This window comes from Lepus europaeus, chromosome 1 (genome assembly GCF_033115175.1).
Source record: "Lepus europaeus isolate LE1 chromosome 1, mLepTim1.pri, whole genome shotgun sequence".
In the NCBI taxonomy this organism is placed as follows: Eukaryota; Metazoa; Chordata; class Mammalia; order Lagomorpha; family Leporidae; genus Lepus; species Lepus europaeus.
The window spans coordinates 132,450,001-132,468,676 of NC_084827.1; the positions used below are offsets into that span (position 1 = coordinate 132,450,001).

At 37.1% G+C, this 18,676-nt stretch overlaps 1 protein-coding gene across 1 annotated transcript in view; it reads left to right on the plus strand.

Annotated features, from left to right (window-relative positions):
• Positions 1–16,889, plus strand: part of COL3A1 (collagen type III alpha 1 chain) — a 40,263-nt gene extending 23,374 nt beyond the window's left edge. The window contains exons 19-51 of the mRNA XM_062188994.1: positions 459–512; positions 630–737; positions 923–976; positions 1,577–1,675; positions 2,002–2,055; positions 2,194–2,292; positions 2,580–2,633; positions 2,744–2,797; positions 3,090–3,143; positions 3,805–3,858; positions 4,186–4,230; positions 4,802–4,900; positions 4,987–5,094; positions 5,343–5,396; positions 6,722–6,775; positions 6,868–6,921; positions 7,618–7,671; positions 8,242–8,349; positions 8,767–8,820; positions 9,104–9,157; positions 9,350–9,511; positions 9,625–9,732; positions 10,253–10,360; positions 10,958–11,011; positions 11,097–11,204; positions 11,657–11,710; positions 12,117–12,224; positions 12,493–12,546; positions 12,642–12,749; positions 13,587–13,878; positions 14,931–15,118; positions 15,506–15,748; positions 16,467–16,889. Coding sequence (XP_062044978.1) covers positions 459–512; positions 630–737; positions 923–976; positions 1,577–1,675; positions 2,002–2,055; positions 2,194–2,292; positions 2,580–2,633; positions 2,744–2,797; positions 3,090–3,143; positions 3,805–3,858; positions 4,186–4,230; positions 4,802–4,900; positions 4,987–5,094; positions 5,343–5,396; positions 6,722–6,775; positions 6,868–6,921; positions 7,618–7,671; positions 8,242–8,349; positions 8,767–8,820; positions 9,104–9,157; positions 9,350–9,511; positions 9,625–9,732; positions 10,253–10,360; positions 10,958–11,011; positions 11,097–11,204; positions 11,657–11,710; positions 12,117–12,224; positions 12,493–12,546; positions 12,642–12,749; positions 13,587–13,878; positions 14,931–15,118; positions 15,506–15,748; positions 16,467–16,613 — 3,102 coding nt within the window. The 3' untranslated portion in view covers positions 16,614–16,889. The remainder of the gene's footprint in view (positions 1–458; positions 513–629; positions 738–922; positions 977–1,576; positions 1,676–2,001; positions 2,056–2,193; positions 2,293–2,579; positions 2,634–2,743; positions 2,798–3,089; positions 3,144–3,804; positions 3,859–4,185; positions 4,231–4,801; positions 4,901–4,986; positions 5,095–5,342; positions 5,397–6,721; positions 6,776–6,867; positions 6,922–7,617; positions 7,672–8,241; positions 8,350–8,766; positions 8,821–9,103; positions 9,158–9,349; positions 9,512–9,624; positions 9,733–10,252; positions 10,361–10,957; positions 11,012–11,096; positions 11,205–11,656; positions 11,711–12,116; positions 12,225–12,492; positions 12,547–12,641; positions 12,750–13,586; positions 13,879–14,930; positions 15,119–15,505; positions 15,749–16,466) is intronic.
• The last annotated feature ends 1,787 nt before the right edge of the window (positions 16,890–18,676 follow it).

The following is an 18,676-nucleotide window of genomic DNA, read 5'->3' on the forward strand; positions in this document are numbered from 1 at the left end:
TATTCGTTTTTTGATGATACTTTTTCTAGTTGGTTATGTTTCTTTCATTTTTAAAAAAAATTATTTATTTTAATTTTTTGAAAGAGTTACAGAGAGAGGTAGAGACAGAGAGAGAGGGAGAAGTCTTCTATCTGCTGGTTCACTCCCTAAATGGCCACAATGGCCAGAGCTGGGCTGTTCTGAAGCCAGGAGCCAGGAGCTTCTTCCAGGTCTCTCATATGGGTGCGGGGGCCCAAGAACTTGGGCCATATTCTACTGCTTCCCAGGTGCATTAGCAAGGAACTGGATCAGAAGTGGAGCAACCAGGACTTGAACTGGTGCCCATATAGGATGCTAGAGCTGCAGGCCAGGGCTTTAACCCGTTGTGCCACAGCTCAGGCCCCTTAACTGTCTTTTGGGTAATTGTTTTATTAGTCGAATCCTCCCTGTTCTTAAAAAACAAATTTGTTTCACTTTAGGGTGAACCTGGTAAGAACGGTGCCAAAGGAGAGCCAGGGCCACGTGGTGAACGTGTAAGTGTTAACACAATGGATATGGTCATTTCTTAGAAAAATGCAAAAATAATAAATAGGTACAACTTTGGTAACTAAACTCAGTCATAATTCCTGTACTTTGCCATCATGTTTTAGGGTGAAGCCGGTTCTCCAGGTATTCCAGGGGCTAAAGGAGAAGATGGCAAAGACGGCTCACCTGGAGAACCTGGCGCCAATGGACTTCCGGGAGCTGCGGGAGAAAGGGTATGTTTCCTGTGGGACATCGAACAGAAAAGCCACAGCACTGTCATTCCCATGAAACCTCACATTCAGTGGAGTTACTCATCCCACATCTAAAGCATTTTAGCGTTTTATAACACAAGAACATCTACATTGCCACTCAAGAATTAATCCTTTGGACTGAAGTATTTGGCTCTCTTTATTTCCAGGGTGCCCCTGGATTCCGAGGACCTGCTGGACCAAGTGGCACTCCAGGAGAAAAGGTAAATAATTCAACTTTCTATTTTTCAAAAGTAATAACAGTACTACAAATAGATATATCTTTTTATACAGTTTCCCCGTGATAAAAAACTAAATATCTGAAACACATGGAAGTTAAAAAAAAATAATTCCCAACGTCAAATAATGATTTTAGCCCCTGCTCTGCCACATTCCTAGCTCTGTAAAGCAAGTCACCTAACCCTGGGAGAATCCTTTAACATATCTATTAATTGGGAATCTTTCAATACAGCATCATTGCTAAAATAATATAGACTGAAACTCCTGAAAGCTCTTTGAAAATTTTAAAGTAATATGCAAATAGGATTTTATATCATCAAAGATATTTGACTTTAGATGTACAAAATTGATTCTAAGTCCACTAAATTTCTTTTAAGCAAGTAGTAGTCATCCTAGTTGCTTCAAAAATTCTTTGGCTTGGCAATGCCAGCTAAGATCATTGTAATTGTGTATAGAGAATGTCAACAACATGCCAACTCCCATTGAGAAGTCAATTGAAGATCTCTATTTGTAACCTAAATATTGCTGACATCTATGTCAATAAAGGCTGTTTTAAATACTAATTGACTTATTTGACTCCTTAGGGTCCTGCTGGGGAGCGTGGTGGTCCAGGTCCCGCTGGGCCCAGAGGAGTGGCTGGAGAACCTGGCCGAGACGGCGCCCCTGGAAGTCCAGGAATGAGGGTACAGAGAAACATACATTTGCTTTATTTTGGTGATAAAAAAGGGAAGACACATGGAGGCAGATCAAAGACAACTTAAACTGCACTACAGCTTTTGTAAGACTCAAAGCAGAACAAAATGATGTTAGGAAAACTTGGTCAAGGTTAAATGCAGGAAGAAAAGAAAATACAACACTTGACTAAGATGCTTTACAGACAGAAAAAAACAGGTGTAAAAATATAAGGCTATATATATAAGAGGACATTTCAAAATTGTACAAATAGCATATGATGTATTTTTGAATATCTTAATTTTGAATCACCTGACTAATGACTTCTTTAATTCAGGGTATGCCCGGAAGCCCAGGAGGACCAGGCAATGATGGGAAACCAGGACCTCCTGTATGTACCTTTCAAAAATCTCTTTTTACAAGCTTAGTAAAACAAAATAGATTGCATGCACATGGATAACTAAATAAAGAGAGAAGGCTTTGATCATATCTTTATCAAACCTTTTCAATACAATTTTCTTTTCATTAGGGAAGTCAAGGAGACAGTGGTCGCCCAGGTCCCCCTGGCCCATCCGGTCCCCGAGGTCAACCCGGTGTCATGGGCTTCCCCGGTCCTAAAGGAAATGATGTGAGTTTCCTCATTGATTTCGTCAGTAAATTTGCACAGAAGATCTTCCAGTTTCCACTTGGAAATGCAGAAATGGTCAAAACTCAGTCTCCTTGTCAAAGTGTGAAAGAATGTATGAAAATCCTGTAGCATACAGGAAGGGAACCAAATATACAACTGAGTATGATTTTGTGTATGTTTGTATGTGTGTGTGCGCATGTGGAGGAGACAGATCAAAAATCAGAGAGCACCATATGACTAGTGATTTCCTTTTGAGAACTAGTAAACACTAGCCATTTCTTCTTTAGGGTGCACCTGGCAAGAACGGAGAACGAGGAGGGCCTGGAGGACCTGGCCTTCCGGTATGTAGATTTCATCTACTTGCTTCTAGACTTCTCATAGATGCGTGAATATCCAACTTCATGACTGTCTTATCTTTCTTACACCAGTTTTTGTAACTTTTCTTTTTTAGGGTCCTCCTGGAAAGAATGGTGAAACTGGACCCCAGGGTCCCCCAGGACCCACTGTAAGTTCACTCATATGAAGTGGAGTTGGAAGAGGGTGGAGGGGAGAGGGGCAAGGCTTTGGAAATTATGTACTCTGTGACTGTGTTGTTATAGTTCACCAAAGCAATTAGGAAACTTGCTTCTCTGGTTAACTAGTTAAATGATAACAACTCTAAATAAACTATATATCTTATAAGTCTGCTTTGTGTATCTTCCAAAGCTCACATCATTGCTTTAAAGTTAAGCAATGGATTGGCTAAAAATTGCAAGGGCGTTTTGTAATGGAGTGTACCATTGTATTTCTCTACATAGGGACCATCTGGTGACAAGGGAGACACAGGACCCCCTGGTCCACAAGGATTACAAGTAAGAATTTGTACTTAAATGTATTTGAGAACTTACTTTTAGCAGACAATTCTGTATTTCCTATTCATAGCTGTATTCTTCATAGTTTGTTCAAATTTGAATGGATCCTACACAATTGCAATTCATCTGAAGCTTAATTTGTAGGTCTGTCTCCCATAGGCGTATCTTCCATCTCTAGTCCAGAATAAGAATATTGTTCTCTCTATTGTCTTTTTTTTAACTTTTTAAAAATTTATATAAAGGGAACCAATTTCAGGCATTACATATATATAATTTTAAGAGCATAACGATAGTTTCTACCCTACCCTCTCTCCTTCCTTTGCTCCCATCAGTTATAAACATGTCCTTCTTAGAAGAGAACTAATTCAACTCATAGAGTTCTATATAATTCTTCTCATTTTTCTGTGTAATATACATGTATAATGTAACTAACTCCATATCACCATGCTCATTGCTATAATTACATGCAGAAGTAGAATTGATGATAGAGGAATTTGGATTTATAAGATAGGATTATCACATTTCTGTCAGTGAATTTTCTACCTTGAAACAGACCATTGGACCATTTTTGGCTTACCTTGCAGAAACATATTCATATGTGAGAAGCTTTTCTGAAAGCAGTGCTTGATGTGATTACATATGCAAATATGGCTCTTTATAGGGTTTACCTGGTACCAGTGGTCCTCCAGGAGAAAATGGAAAGCCCGGTGAAGCAGTAAGTTGCATTTCACTTTTGAAATCATGGAAAACAAAAGGATAAATAGTATTATTTCTCAACTACTAATATTTTCATTTTGTATGCTATGGTGTCTGTCTTAATATTATGTCTTGAAATGTTAATTATAAAAAAGAGAAATTATAGAAAAAGCAATTAACACATAAAGGGTTTGGATTTTACCATAAGATAATAGAACTTAAGAAAGATTGCATAGCTTCAGGATTTGAAAATGTGTACACTATAACAACAGGTCAAATGTATATTTTGCTTTTACTTTATAATACATATTGATATTGACCCAACTATACAATGCCAATCTCTTAGGGCCCAAAGGGAGATGCTGGTGCACCTGGAGCCCCAGGAGGCAAGGTAATATCTCAATTCATTCCCTGATTTCTTCAGTATTTTCTAAAACAATTGGTTAGTAATACATTTCCAGTGTACTCTGCCAAAATTTTATTTTTTCAGAAGAGCAATTTCATGAATGTTTGGTGAAAATACTTAAAGAAACTCAGAACATTTCCAATATGTAAAGTTTGTTTTATAAGGAAAATTCAATTCTTTTAATGTTAATAAGCACCTACAGAATCAATCATGGACTTGAAATTTCAAAAGGGAAATACTGACAATATATTGATTGTATATAGAAGCATTTAGCTAGAAGAACTTAGAAAATTTGCCTTGTGAATAAAATAATGATAATGTATGTTTCAAGAAAGCTTATATTTTCATGAATTAAGTATCTCTACTTCATGCTTGTACCCTAAAATTTCCAGTTTCCACACAGTTTTTCTATATTTCCACATTTTTTTCTAACTATAAAAATTTCCAAGTTGTTAACAAATATAAATGGAACACCATACACCTAAAGTAACATTATGTAAGATATTTGGATTCATTTCTAGACTTGAGTATTCTGATACACATTTTCCTGTGACAGGGTGATGCTGGTGCCCCAGGTGAACGTGGACCCCCTGGTCTGGCAGGGACTCCAGGTCTTAGAGGTGGTGCTGGTCCCCCTGGTCCCGAAGGAGGAAAGGTAACCCCAGAGTATTCATTTCACTTACATTTTAGAAAAACATTCCATTTCCATCTTAGCATTCATTATCTCTCTCCCGATTTTAGGGCCCTGCTGGTCCCCCTGGGCCACCTGGTGCTTCTGGTACTCCTGGTCTGCAAGGGATGCCTGGAGAAAGAGGTGGTCCTGGAAGTCCCGGTCCAAAGGGTGACAAGGTGCTAACTTCTTTGCTCTTGATTCTGAAATAAAATAGATATTTCTGAGTTAATGGAAAGCAACACAACTGGAATGTAACCTATTTTTAAAATTAATGTTATTATTTGAAGGTAGGTGGAATTTGAGATAGATTCCCAATTCCTAATATATACCCCCAGAAACAGAAAACCCTAAGGTTTGCCCCTTTTCTTGGCAGATTTTCACTGAGGACACTTCTCATTCGCTGACGTTGACTTTTATTTGACAGGGTGAACCCGGTGGCGCAGGGGCTGATGGAGCTCCCGGGAAAGATGGTCCAAGAGTAAGTATTCAGATTCGGGTAGCTGGCCCTCACCCACAGCTGCTGTGAGACTGTCCTTTGCATAGCTGTTATTTTTTCTTTTCAAAAACTACTTATGAAAAATTAGATCATACTTTACCTACCAAATGCCTTGACTGTTTAAATTCCCAGTTTATATCTTCCACTATCTGAAAGGAATGGAAATTAAAAAAAAAAAAACTCATTCTAAAGTCATAATGAGTCACTAAAATCCAAGATAACCAATACTACTCACTAAGAAACTTTTGATTTTACAAAACATTGGAATCCTGTGGTAGCACTATGTAATACTATGCAACAATAAAAAGGAATAGATTATCAATACACACAACAACCTATACACATCTCAGAGACATCAAAATGAGTAAAGGAAAGTCAATTTCAGAAGATACATCCAGCATGATTCCATTCTGACGATATTTATAGGTAGTATCAATTCAGTGATTTAGAGCAGATTAGTGGTTTTCAGGAGTTAGGTGTTCATACAAGGTTGCAGGTGTGATAAAATTATATAAAGCTACATACAAACCCATAGACACACAATTGAGTCGAATACAACTGGTGAAATCTGAGTAACTAAGTAAGGGTTGTAACATCAGTTTCTTGGTATGGATGTTGTGCAATGGTTGCCTGAGATTGTTTACATAGGGAAAGGAGCCCAGAATGTCCCTGTAAACTTCTTTGCAATCTCCTGTGAATCCATAATTACTGTATAATAAAAATTAACAACAAAAAAAATACCATAACCAATCCTATTCCTACTCTCAAACATCTTCTAATAGGACTGCAACAGATAACCATAATTGTCATTTCATAGATACTATAGTTCCTGTAGTTTTCATAACTCATAAATACTTCCCTTTTAATAAAGGAGACCTCATTCATTGTTAAAGATATATAATACTTCAGTTGTGTAATATAAGTAAAGCAAGTAAACTAGTATTTGCAAATTCCAATTTGAAAAATGTATTGTATAATATTTCAGTAAATAAATTAAAAATTTTAAATTATCAAGCAGTTGAATAAAGGACCATACTTTAATTTTCAAAGATTGTTACTATGATGTCCTATAGCTCATCCTATTTATCTTCCACAATAGAGATGAAAAACAATGAATCAATGAACTGCTGTTGAATCTTACTGTCTTCTAGAGCAATCCTCAGGGAAACTTGCATTTACTAAACTCTTCAGTATCACACATTGAGTAAAGCACATACCACAAGAGAAATTACATTTCGAGTTTAGGAAATGAATGATAGTAATGAATTCATCTTCAAAATTTAAAAATATATTTATATTTTCTTTAGGGTCCTGCTGGTCCCATTGGTCCCCCTGGCCCAGCTGGCCAACCTGGAGATAAGGTAACACTTAACCCTACTTGGGCAAAAAAATAAAGTATCTTTGACCTTGGATAAAGAACAGTGGCCATATTGTTTGTTTTCCCTTTTTACAGGGTGAAGGTGGTGCTCCTGGACTTCCAGGCATAGCTGGACCTCGTGGTGGCCCTGTAAGTGCTAAAGACATTTGCAGCATATTTTAGACCCACTCAGACACAATCTCTTCATGCTATCCTTAGCAATTTGGCCCCAGGTGCTCCAAATCTCAATTTTAGAGTTCTATCACTCACAACATATGAAACGCAAAGGAATGCAAAATTTATTAAATTTAAAATTCACAAGAGACAATTTTAAATCATGACCTTTTCTAAATAGCTCTGGAAAAAATGTAAAAATGATACAAACAATACCTGAAGTTACTTCAAACATGCTCATGAAAATTAAATTAAAATATAACCTTATATTGGAGCAAAATTTTTGAAATCCATGAATGCTTCTAGGTTTGTAAGTTAATACTTCTTAAATCTACAAGATCTTTGCCTAAGAGTCCTTATAAATCTGAAATTCTCTGCCTTCAGGGTTTGGGACCACAGACAGCTATATAGTAAATCATTTTTTAATAAACTAATTACATAATTTTTCAATTAACCTTTCACTATATTTTAAAATACACTTTTGAAATTATATAATAAAATATTTTAAATATTTCACTGTTTTCTTCTTAGTAATGCATCAATGACTTTTTTTAGAAATAGAAAAATTTTCAGAAATTAAACTCGTTAGTTTCTGGTGTCTATCTCTGAAAAGGTGTGCCGCCTATGGGAAGGTGTCTCCATTGCGACTAACAGGGATATTTTTCTCTTCAGGGAGAGAGAGGTGAACACGGGCCTCCAGGACCTGCTGGCTTCCCTGGTGCTCCTGTAAGTATGAATATTTAGTCACTCAGAATCAACACCTTGCTAAAAAAAAAAAAAAAAAATCAGAAGTGCAAGGCAAACTTGGGTTCTAATCCAGCCTCAATCCTCCATTCCTTGTTGTGTTATGTTACTTATTTTATTTTTATTTTTGTTGTACTACTCCCACTCCTCCTTTTTAAAGGCTGAAATAAAAATGCCAGTCCTTCCTCTCTACCTGCATGATTAGGCTAAAATACACCATAGATACTCTAAATATTTCTAAGATCTTTCACTGTAAGATGATACTAATTAAAATTTACTCTAAACTCAATCTTTCTCAAAGCTTCATTTCGAGATGCACAATCCTTGGAGAAACTCTCTCTCTAGTGGCAAATTATATACACTGTATATTTCCTTGATTGTCTTCTCTCATGAAAATGCCTTTACTGACCTTGCAGTCATGTTTTCAGAGATCTTTCCTATATTATTTCAAAGTCTTTCAATCTGAAAAATTCTATATTCTGAAAAGAGACAGTGATAAACCAAGCCTGTTGTAAAGCATGTCGGGTGACAGGTGGTTGTTTCTTCATATAGGGACAGAATGGTGAGCCTGGTGCTAAAGGAGAAAGAGGTGCTCCCGGTGAAAAGGGTGAAGGCGGTCCTCCTGGTATTGCCGGACCCCCTGGAGGTTCTGGGCCTGCTGTAAGTTTCCATCTCTCTCTCCTTCCTCTTTCTCTCTTTTTCTCTCTCTCTTTCTTTCTAGTCTCCACCCCCACCATGGAAAACATGTAGTTTATTATTATTATTTTAAATCATATTTCTCTCCCTCCTTCAACCCCCCTCATTCATCCTTTCCTTCTAGTTCTTTAATTTTTGCAAATGTAGTTTATTATTAATTTGATATTTCATACTAAGATAGCACGTTCTGATGGCAAGAGTTTAATCTTTGTGGAAATATAGTTTTAAGTTTAAATCTTGGCTCCAGCAGTCTAGATATGGCCTCACTCAAGTTCTTTTCACCTCTTCATAGAGTTATTGTTTTCCTATGATGCAACACTTCTCTCACATTTTGATTTCAGTGCTGTCCTCATAAGACCTTCCCCCCTCCGTTTCACATAGGGTCCTCCTGGTCCTCAAGGTGTCAAAGGCGAACGTGGCAGCCCTGGTGGCCCAGTAAGTACTAACCCTCTAACTACTATTCTCTGCACTATTATTGAAAAACATTCCTTCCTGTCTTGCTATGTAAAAACTGTTTTCAAGAAATGAGAGCTAAAACAAAGTTGAAAAATTATAATCACTCACCCATATTTGAATTATATGAAAAATCCTAAGGGGGAAAAACAAGCCATAAATGTCTACGAGATAGGATGCTGATGTATGGCTTTGCCTACTCTTTGTATACAGTGTAGATACTCGCTCTACTTTTGAAATTCAAAAATAAATGATCATTTCATAGGGTGCTGCTGGCTTCCCTGGTGCACGTGGTCTTCCTGGTCCTCCTGGCAATAATGTAAGTATTTTTAAAAGTCTTTTCTCATTCTGTGTTTCAGGAAGAGCATTCAAATATTTATAGCATAAGAAACTTACAAATTGCTACTGACCTGCCTGTTAAGTCCCATGTAAAATTATTGAAAGTAGATAAAATAAGAAAAAAGATCATTTTTCCATTATAAATATTCAAATGTAAAACAATTCTTTGTAGGGTAACCCAGGACCCCCAGGCCCCAGCGGCGGTCCAGGCAAGGATGGGCCTCCAGGTCCTCCAGGTAGCAACGGTGCTCCTGGCAACCCTGGAGTGGCTGGACCGAAAGGCGACGCTGGCCAACCAGGAGAGAAGGGATCCCCTGGCGCCCAGGGTCCTCCAGTGAGTGACTTCATTGCTATATTGATTGACAATATTGTTTCAATTATTGATCACAAATTAATAGAGGAAAACACAGTAACAAGGAACTATGTCTTCATCATTTGTCACCATAGGGAGCTCCAGGCCCACTCGGACTTGCAGGAATTACAGGAGCTCGGGGTCTTGCAGGACCACCAGGCATGCCAGGTCCTAGGGGAAGCCCTGGCCCTCAGGGTGTCAAGGTGAGTAGCCACCTTTCAGTGGACTTTGCGTCCTTAGTAGCATTCAGAGATCACTTAACCATATCAAATATCAAAATTTCAACAAAACACCATATAAATGGTCATGAAATTAAAATTCACTATTGAAGTATTTAACTTATATGCCAAACCTACTAAGTGTATATTCTTCAGTTACAAAGAAATGTTTATAAAACCTAATTCTAATGGTTATCATAAACCTATGATTTCATGAAAGTTCACCGTTATTGTTTTCTTACAACACCTACATCTCTTGTACTAAAATGTATTCTGAATGAGATAATCCATGTAATTGCTCAGCTCTTTGGCATCCAGAGTCATTGAGCAAGTTGGAAAATGCAAGAAATTTGTTTCCCCATAATTCCCCTACAGAAGGCATCGTTTTAAGAAAAAAGTCAATAAAAACTGAATAATGCAGGATTGTCCTCAGTGAAGTAAATATAACAAATTTTAATTGATTTCACAAGTTTAAATGAGATTTCTTCCATTGCTTCACACAAAGGGTGAAAGTGGGAAGCCAGGAGTTAATGGACAGAATGGAGAACGTGGGCCTCCTGGACCCCAAGGTCTTCCTGGCCTGGCCGGCACTGCTGGTGAACCTGGAAGAGACGTAAGTAGTGATTCTTAGGACATTTTCAATCAGCCAGGTAAAATTGGATCATTTATTTAATGTCAGACTGAGCATTAATATCTAAAAGAATAAATAGGACCATGCAACCAAGATCTTTCCTTCTCTGTTAACAATTTTTTTTCATTATGACTTAGAATAAAATAGAATACAACTTGAAAGCCACTTTTATGAATATTTACCCAATAAATCATTTTAGTGGAGAAAATATGATATCTAACCAAATAAGGAAACAAGTTGATGGGCAGAGTCCCAATTAACATCTTTTTGTGTGTGTGTGAAAATATTCAACTATCTGTGCTTAGTCACATCTCATTTTTTTCAATTTTCAAATTAATATTATTTTTATTTGAGACATTTGTACCTAAGCCCTTTTCTGCTCCTACCTCATGAAATTTTCATACCATAGATATAGCGTATATCTGTTTCATGCCCTTCAAGGAACTACACACCACTGTATTTGCTAAGATTTCTCCTCTTCAAAACCCAATGTTTAGCCCCTTTAGAGAAGGCATGACTTAGATGGTATTTAGATGACTCAAAGGAACTTGATTTTTTTTTCTCTCTTTTTGAAATCAGGGAAACCCTGGATCAGATGGTCAGCCAGGCAGAGATGGAGCTCCTGGTGGCAAGGTATAACAAATGCACGTGAGACAGGTTGTTGTCATTAGAACAAATGATCATCATATTTGTGATGGATATATGAATTTGTTTACAGGGTGATCGTGGTGAAAATGGCTCCCCAGGGGCTCCTGGTGCTCCTGGTCATCCAGGCCCCCCTGGTCCTGTTGGTCCAGCTGGAAAGAGTGGTGATCGAGGAGAAACTGTGAGTTCTGAGAAACACCATCTCTTTTTTCTTATCTATTTCCCTCAATAAAGGGATTTGTAGATAGATCATGGGTTGTCAGACCTGCCAACCAAAATATCTGTTATCATTTGTTTGAGAGCTTTTATGTTAGTAATTCCTTAGGCAAATGTAGTGATAAAGCTAGAGATTTCTGGCAGTAATCAATGGAAAATTCATTAATAGAACACCAATTAATACTAATCAGACCAACTATATATTTTCTGGGTAAATGCAAGACTGAGTTAATAGAACTTGTTCCTAGTTGCCCTACTTAGTTGGCCAGTAAAGCTATAAACAGGGAATGGACTTTAAAGGAGAAAACAATATTAACTTCCAATAATAGTATGCATATGGAGTTATTCATTTTAAAAATTGTAGCAATGAATATAGCAACCTCATGATGGTTTGCTCATCCGTGTATTTTCATTTAGGGCCCTGCTGGTCCTTCCGGTGCTCCTGGTCCTGCTGGTGCCCGTGGTGCTCCTGTAAGTTTTGTTTTGTTTATTTGTCTGTTTTTTGTTTTCTTCTAACTCCTTCTGCAACATAGGAAACACTCAGTTTTCTGGTACGTTCAAGAAGAAAACATTTAAAGTATAGAACTATACAGTAAATAGTAACTGTCCTTTTATAGTACAGAAAGCAATCCATGTCCTGAGAGTTCTTTGGGACTAGGGCTATCAGCATCAATTATTAGAATCCCATGCCATTATCAGTCCCAAATTTAAATAATCTCAAAAAATTAGTGTTATCCTTTATATGAAGTGTCTGTCAGTTAGCATATCCAGCTAATTTAGAAATCTAGGCTGTCAGAGAATAGATTTATTATAAACTCCATTATTTTTCCAATATGTGTTTGTGTACATGACCTTCATGTAAAGTGTGTTTCTACAGGGTCCCCAAGGCCCACGTGGTGACAAAGGTGAAACGGGTGAACGTGGCGCCAATGGCATCAAAGGACATCGAGGATTCCCTGGTAATCCAGGCCCTCCAGGTTCTCCAGTAAGTGCATTTGTTTTGTTGGAAAATCCCCTCTGGTGCATTTTAATTGAGGACCGAGGTGAATTTTGGAGATAACAGGGAAAATACCCCATCTCTAAAAGCTTGAACTCAAGGGCTTATTTGAAATGACAGCTGGGAGAAACCATAGGGAGATTAAGGAAAGAGAAAACAGTGCTTCATCCTGATCCCCATGCTTCTTGCTCTTGAATATGTACTTTCTAAACCTTTGAAAGGTCTTCAGTCACACTCCTCTTTCCTTTCTGTTCAGGGTCCTTCTGGTCATCAGGGTGCAGTTGGTAGTCCAGGACCTGCAGGCCCCAGAGTAAGTAGTACAGACATCTATTGAAAAGTCTGAGTTTTGAAATGTTTGCACTGCAGGAAGATATTCTCACATTATGACATCACGATGATTTTTAGGGACCTGTTGGACCTAGTGGCCCCCCTGGCAAAGATGGAACAAGTGGACATCCAGGTCCCATTGGACCACCAGGGCCTCGAGGTAACCGAGGTGAAAGAGGATCAGAGGTAAGACTCACTTGCACATAAGTGATTCGCTATAATCTTGAACTGTTCAGAAACACTGCACAGTGTTTTAAACTGGCAGAGTAACTTCAGTAATGCAATTATCTCATTTAGAAATAGAACAATGACTTTAAAATGTTCACCATATTAGGACTTTTTTCATCACACTATAATGGAGTGGTGGGCTTATAGTTTGATAACTGTGGGTGAACCTTATGTCTTCACTCAAATCTGTTAATGAATGAATCATAATAACATCTGGCAAGTTAGCCAAATGGACATTCCAGTGTTAAGCTTACACTGGAGGTAACACAGTTATGATAACCATAATGGTTTGCATTGCTATAAAGCATTTGGCTTCTCAAGCAGCTTCCACAATCCCTAGTTTGCCAGCAAACCATCATTCCTAATATTTTCCTATCCTAAACTCGTGGGGTGAATGGAATAAAAACTACTATCTCCACAAGTTAGACACATGGCAATTGAAACATTAATAAATAATGTCATAAACCAAAAGGTACTAGTTTAATGGAAAATTTGGGCTCAGAATCTAGCTTCCTGATTTTACTTCTTGTGCTTCATGGGCTATTTGCAAATATCAGTTATATAAAAGAAAGAATAATATAGTAAAATTTGTGCTCTAACACAACTGCTTCTTAACAAAGGAAGAATATTTCTTGGTAATTAATTGCAGTTATTATAAATTGGTTCACTACAAAAGCACTGAGATTACATGATGTGTGGCCAGTTTTTAATGCATTTTCCTGGAGTAGCGGCATTTTTTTTTTTAGTGGAAACCAGACAAGTCCAGTTCACCAATGCATGTTTTACTCATCCTAGGGCTCCCCAGGCCACCCAGGACAGCCAGGTCCTCCTGGACCTCCTGGTGCCCCCGGTCCTTGCTGTGGTGGTGCGGCTGCCATTGCTGGAGTTGGCGGTGAAAAATCTGGCGGTTTTGCCCCATATTATGGGGATGATCCAATGGATTTCAAAATCAACACCGAAGAGATTATGTCTTCACTCAAATCTGTTAATGGACAAATCGAAAGCCTCATTAGTCCTGATGGTTCTCGTAAAAACCCTGCTCGGAACTGCAGAGACCTCAAATTCTGCCATCCTGAACTCAAGAGTGGTACGTTGGGGATCTTTCATGCTCACAGTGACAAGATTATAGAGAAAAGCTGCTTCCACTAGGATTTGAGGAAGAGAAAACTTCCACTGTGAATAGAAAATATTTTGTAGCCAATTTACTACTTAAAGAATGTTAATTAAATAAAAAATGAATTATAGTGTAAGAAAAATTAAAATTGGCAGATATATAGCATAGCATAAATGATGTAAAAATATTCCAAATATAGAAAATTTAAACACAGTCTGTAGAAAATTTAATGCAAACTATTATTTGGTATGTTTCTGAATATTATCATAAACTTATTTGTTAAAGTGAAATGTATGATTGTGGTCTCAGGATTAAACACATATAATTTGGTACAGGCATCTATAGTTTTATCATTGAATATTTATTGCAGTTTAATTGATTGCTGTAAATCTAATATTTGATTTTTAAATTAAGAAGCAAATGAAATTTTTAAAATACTCTATAGAATGGAATATTACGATAGTCTAAAGTTTTGCAGATACACAGTTAATTATTTCTTTAAAAAATTACTTCAATCATTGAAATATCTTGACATGGAACATTGCCTTTGATAGCTGTAACGTCTCTAAATTATTTAAAATAGAAAACAACCATGGGTCATGGAGACTTTAGACTTAAATCTATTGGCATAAATACGGGTTAGACAACAAGCTTACATTATTAAGCAAAATTGCATTAATCATCTTTTTTTAAAATTTAAAGATTTCAGCAAAACTCTATTCAGCAATACTCTATTCTAGTCAAAAGCTCTAGGCTTAGTACATAAGCGTCATGCAAAATCAAGATGTTATATTTTATTTCAGTGTTTTCTGTAGTCACTGCTGAGTCTTTTATCTTAGTAACTTCAATAGAAAAGTTCTTCCACCAAGCTATTTATATAATACAAATACATTAGCAGCCAACTGTATGAATATTTTAGCAGGGAAACAAATTAAACAAAGTAATTCTGTTCCACATTTCACTACGGGATTTTATAACCAATCACCACTGTCTTTTTTTTTTTTTTTTTTTTTGTGACTACTCAGGAGAATATTGGGTGGATCCTAACCAAGGTTGCAAGCTGGATGCTATCAAAGTGTTCTGTAACATGGAGACTGGGGAAACATGCATAAATGCCAATCCTCTGAGTATCCCACGTAAGAAGTGGTGGACAGACTCTGGTGCTGAGAAGAAACATGTTTGGTTTGGAGAGTCCATGGATGGTGGTTTTCAGGTGAGAAGGCATATAACCTTTTAAAATAAGTCATCCCTACTTTCCTGACAAATTTCATTGCCCCTATCTTTTCATTACAAACCTAAGTTAATTATCAAATAGAAGAGCTCCAGTGATTGATTTTAAACATTCAGGCAATCAGGTGATTATCCTTTTAATGTTGCCCCTCAATAAGCACTAAATCAGATTGAAGTACTTTGCATGCAAACATCTGTACTTCTTAAGATCTTTTTTTGCTCTGACATGTAATAAAATAGATTCATATGTAAAATATTCATGAAGTATATGAACAGCCTGTGCTACAATGCCCGTAGCAATGCCTTGTGAATATCTTACATGCAGTGGAAACTAGAAAGCTGGAGCAGTTTTCCGTGTTCCCTATTACAGTTTAGCTATGGTGATCCTGAACTTCCTGAAGACGTCCTTGATGTACAACTGGCATTCCTCCGACTGCTATCCAGCCGGGCCTCCCAGAACATCACCTATCACTGCAAGAATAGCATTGCTTACATGGATCAGGCCAGTGGGAATGTAAAGAAAGCCCTGAAGCTGATGGGATCAAATGAAGGAGAATTCAAGGCAGAAGGAAACAGCAAATTCACATACACAGTTCTGGAGGATGGCTGCTCTGTAAGTTACATTTTTATAAACATAGGAAATCATATGCCAAGCATTTCTAGTTTAACCATGTTATTTTGAAAAGAAGCAATAAAATTAATAGGGTGAACAAAAATAGCCTTTGTTGTGAATTGTATCTACTGATTGATCGCAGGGAATGTCAAGTATCACAAAAAGTGACTAGATCTTTTTGCCCCCCAAATAAAAACCAGTTGAAATGATAGAAATTTAAACTAATCTATAACATAAACTTTATTAGTTACTGTAGAATGATGATAATTGTATATTCTGCATGTGTTATATGAATTCTCTCTAAAAATCTTTGGTTTTTTTAAAGTTTTAAATGTTAACTTCAAATCTGTCCTTTGTTATTTTAGTTGGTGGGGGAAAATAGAGAACTCACTTCTAATACTAGCAAATTCCGTTGTGAGTGGCCTGTCTATTTTTTAGTAAGCCAACTGTGTACCTGGTAGCAATGACCAAAATCAGACCTCCTAACAACGGGCTCTCCTATGGTGATCCCCCTACCAACTTTACTATGAGGCCTCCCAAAGGTTTGGGTTAGGAATATGATTTATCAACTAAGAGGATTACAGCTCTGAAGCAGAGCAAATGTCTTGTGTGCACAAGATGACATGGCCTACTAAGAGATCCCATGAGAACGGGCAATTGATTGGTTGGAGGAATTGTAATCATGATCACTTACTTACTTATTATTTCTCTTTTTCAGAAACATACTGGGGAATGGAGCAAAACAGTCTTTGAATATAGAACACGCAAGGCTGTGAGACTACCCATTATAGATATTGCACCCTATGATATTGGTGGTCCTGATCAAGAATTTGGTGCGGACGTTGGCCCTGTTTGCTTTTTGTAAACCAACCTCTTTCTGAAGCCCCAGCAGAAAATTGCACATTTTATATGTGTTCCTTTTGTTCTAATCTTGTCAACCAGTACAAGTGACCAGCTAAATTTCTGTTATTTATTTCCAAAATTTTGGAAAAATAATTAGACAAAAAAAGGATACTTTTCTGATTTTTGCTGTTCCACCAAACACATTTCAAATGTTTTTTTGTTTTATTTTTTTACCAATTCCAATTTCAAAATGTCTCAATGGTGCTATAATAAATAAACTTCAACACTCTTACAATAACATTGTGTTACATTGTTTGAATCTTAGACCAACCTTTCTTTCTGAAACAGTCAAAAATGAAATTAGGAATGACCTCCCTATTTCAACTACCTCAACTGGTCAGAAATATACATAAATTCTACGAGTCCTACCCAAGCAAAAAATTCATGTAAGCTGACAAAATTTAACAATTTCATTGATTAATTCCACGGACTATTGGTAAAAACTAGAGTGTAGTGGAATTTAAAGAAAGAATCTTAGAGCCACATTTATTTGAATTTTGGGTATCAACTGCTTTTAAAGGTGCTTCTCTCTTTTCTTCTCATTGCTGGAGAAGATTACTAATACTTTAGAAGGCTTTAAAAACACACGTTATGGTGCTAATGTACTTTCACTTTTAAAACTAAGCCAGAAATGTTGGCTTGCATTCAAAACATAAATGCACAGTGTCTTTGTCTCCTAGCAGGAAGATTAATTGACATGCCACAGGGGATTCTCTCCCTCCATCCTGGGAAAGTCCACAAGTAAAAGCAGATTATGGGCCTGCTCTTGTCACAATAACACAAAGAATGTTTTGAACTCTAATTTTGTAAGCTTGTATGTGGTTTGATCTTTTCTTTTTCTTACAGACACCCATAATAAAATATCATGATGAAACATCCCTGGTTTTTGTCACTTTTCATGGATTTAATAAAAACGTGTGCACTCAGAAACTCTAGTGATTTTCTTGGGAGAGTATATTGAACTCTAATTCCCCAGTTTTAATAATGATGTAATGATTTATAAACATGTTACACTGTATCTTCAAAATACAAATAATGCTCAGTAGGGAATCCTGCAGAATTTCACAACATAATTAATGAAACCCCTGGGACATATTTAAAACCAGTGTGTTCTATTTGAAAGAGTTCATTCCTGGAAAGTCAAGTACTAAACTGGGATGTCTCCAAAGTGGGAGCATCAGAAAGGAAGATGCTGGGATGAGGAAGTCAGATGAGACTGATCACACATTAGTGTAATTCACTACTATTGAATGATGCCACTTATCTGTGGCATCAAAAAGCTGAACTCAAAAAGCAGAAAGAAGAATGATGGCCACCAGGGTCTGGTGGTGCTGTGGAGTTGGGGAGATGTTGGGCAAAGCATACAAAATTTCCTTTAGACGGGAAGAATAAGTACAAGAGATCCATTTTTACAACAATGACTATAGTTAATAATAATGTATCAAATGATTGAAAATTGTTAACGATAGATTATGAGTTTTTCATACACACATAAGTATATGAGGTGATGCATATATTAATTAGTTCATTGTGGACATTCCACAATGTACACATTTTTGAAAATGTAGTGTTACACATGGTAAATATATACAACTTTTATTTGTTAAAAAATAAACAAATAATCACTGTTCTAAAACTATTAAGAGGGGTAGACAGTTAACTTAGTGGTTAGTTAAGATGCTTATGTCCCATATCAGAGTTCCTGGGTTCCTCACCCAGATTCTGAGATTGCTTAAGTGGCTGGGTCCCTGCCAGTCACTTGGGAGACCAGGATTGTATCCCTAGCTCCTGACATTAGCCCAGCCCAGTCTCAGCACTATGGGAATTTGGGAAATGAATCAGCAGATTGGGTCTCTCTCTCTCTCTCTCTCTCTCACACACACACACACACACACCACTCCCTCTCCCTCTCACTCCACCTGTCTCTTTCTGTCCTTATTCTGCCCTTATGTTTCTCAATAACCACATTTCAAAACAAATCATGTTGCCACCTAAAGAGGACAAAGACGGCTAAAGTGGTTTGCA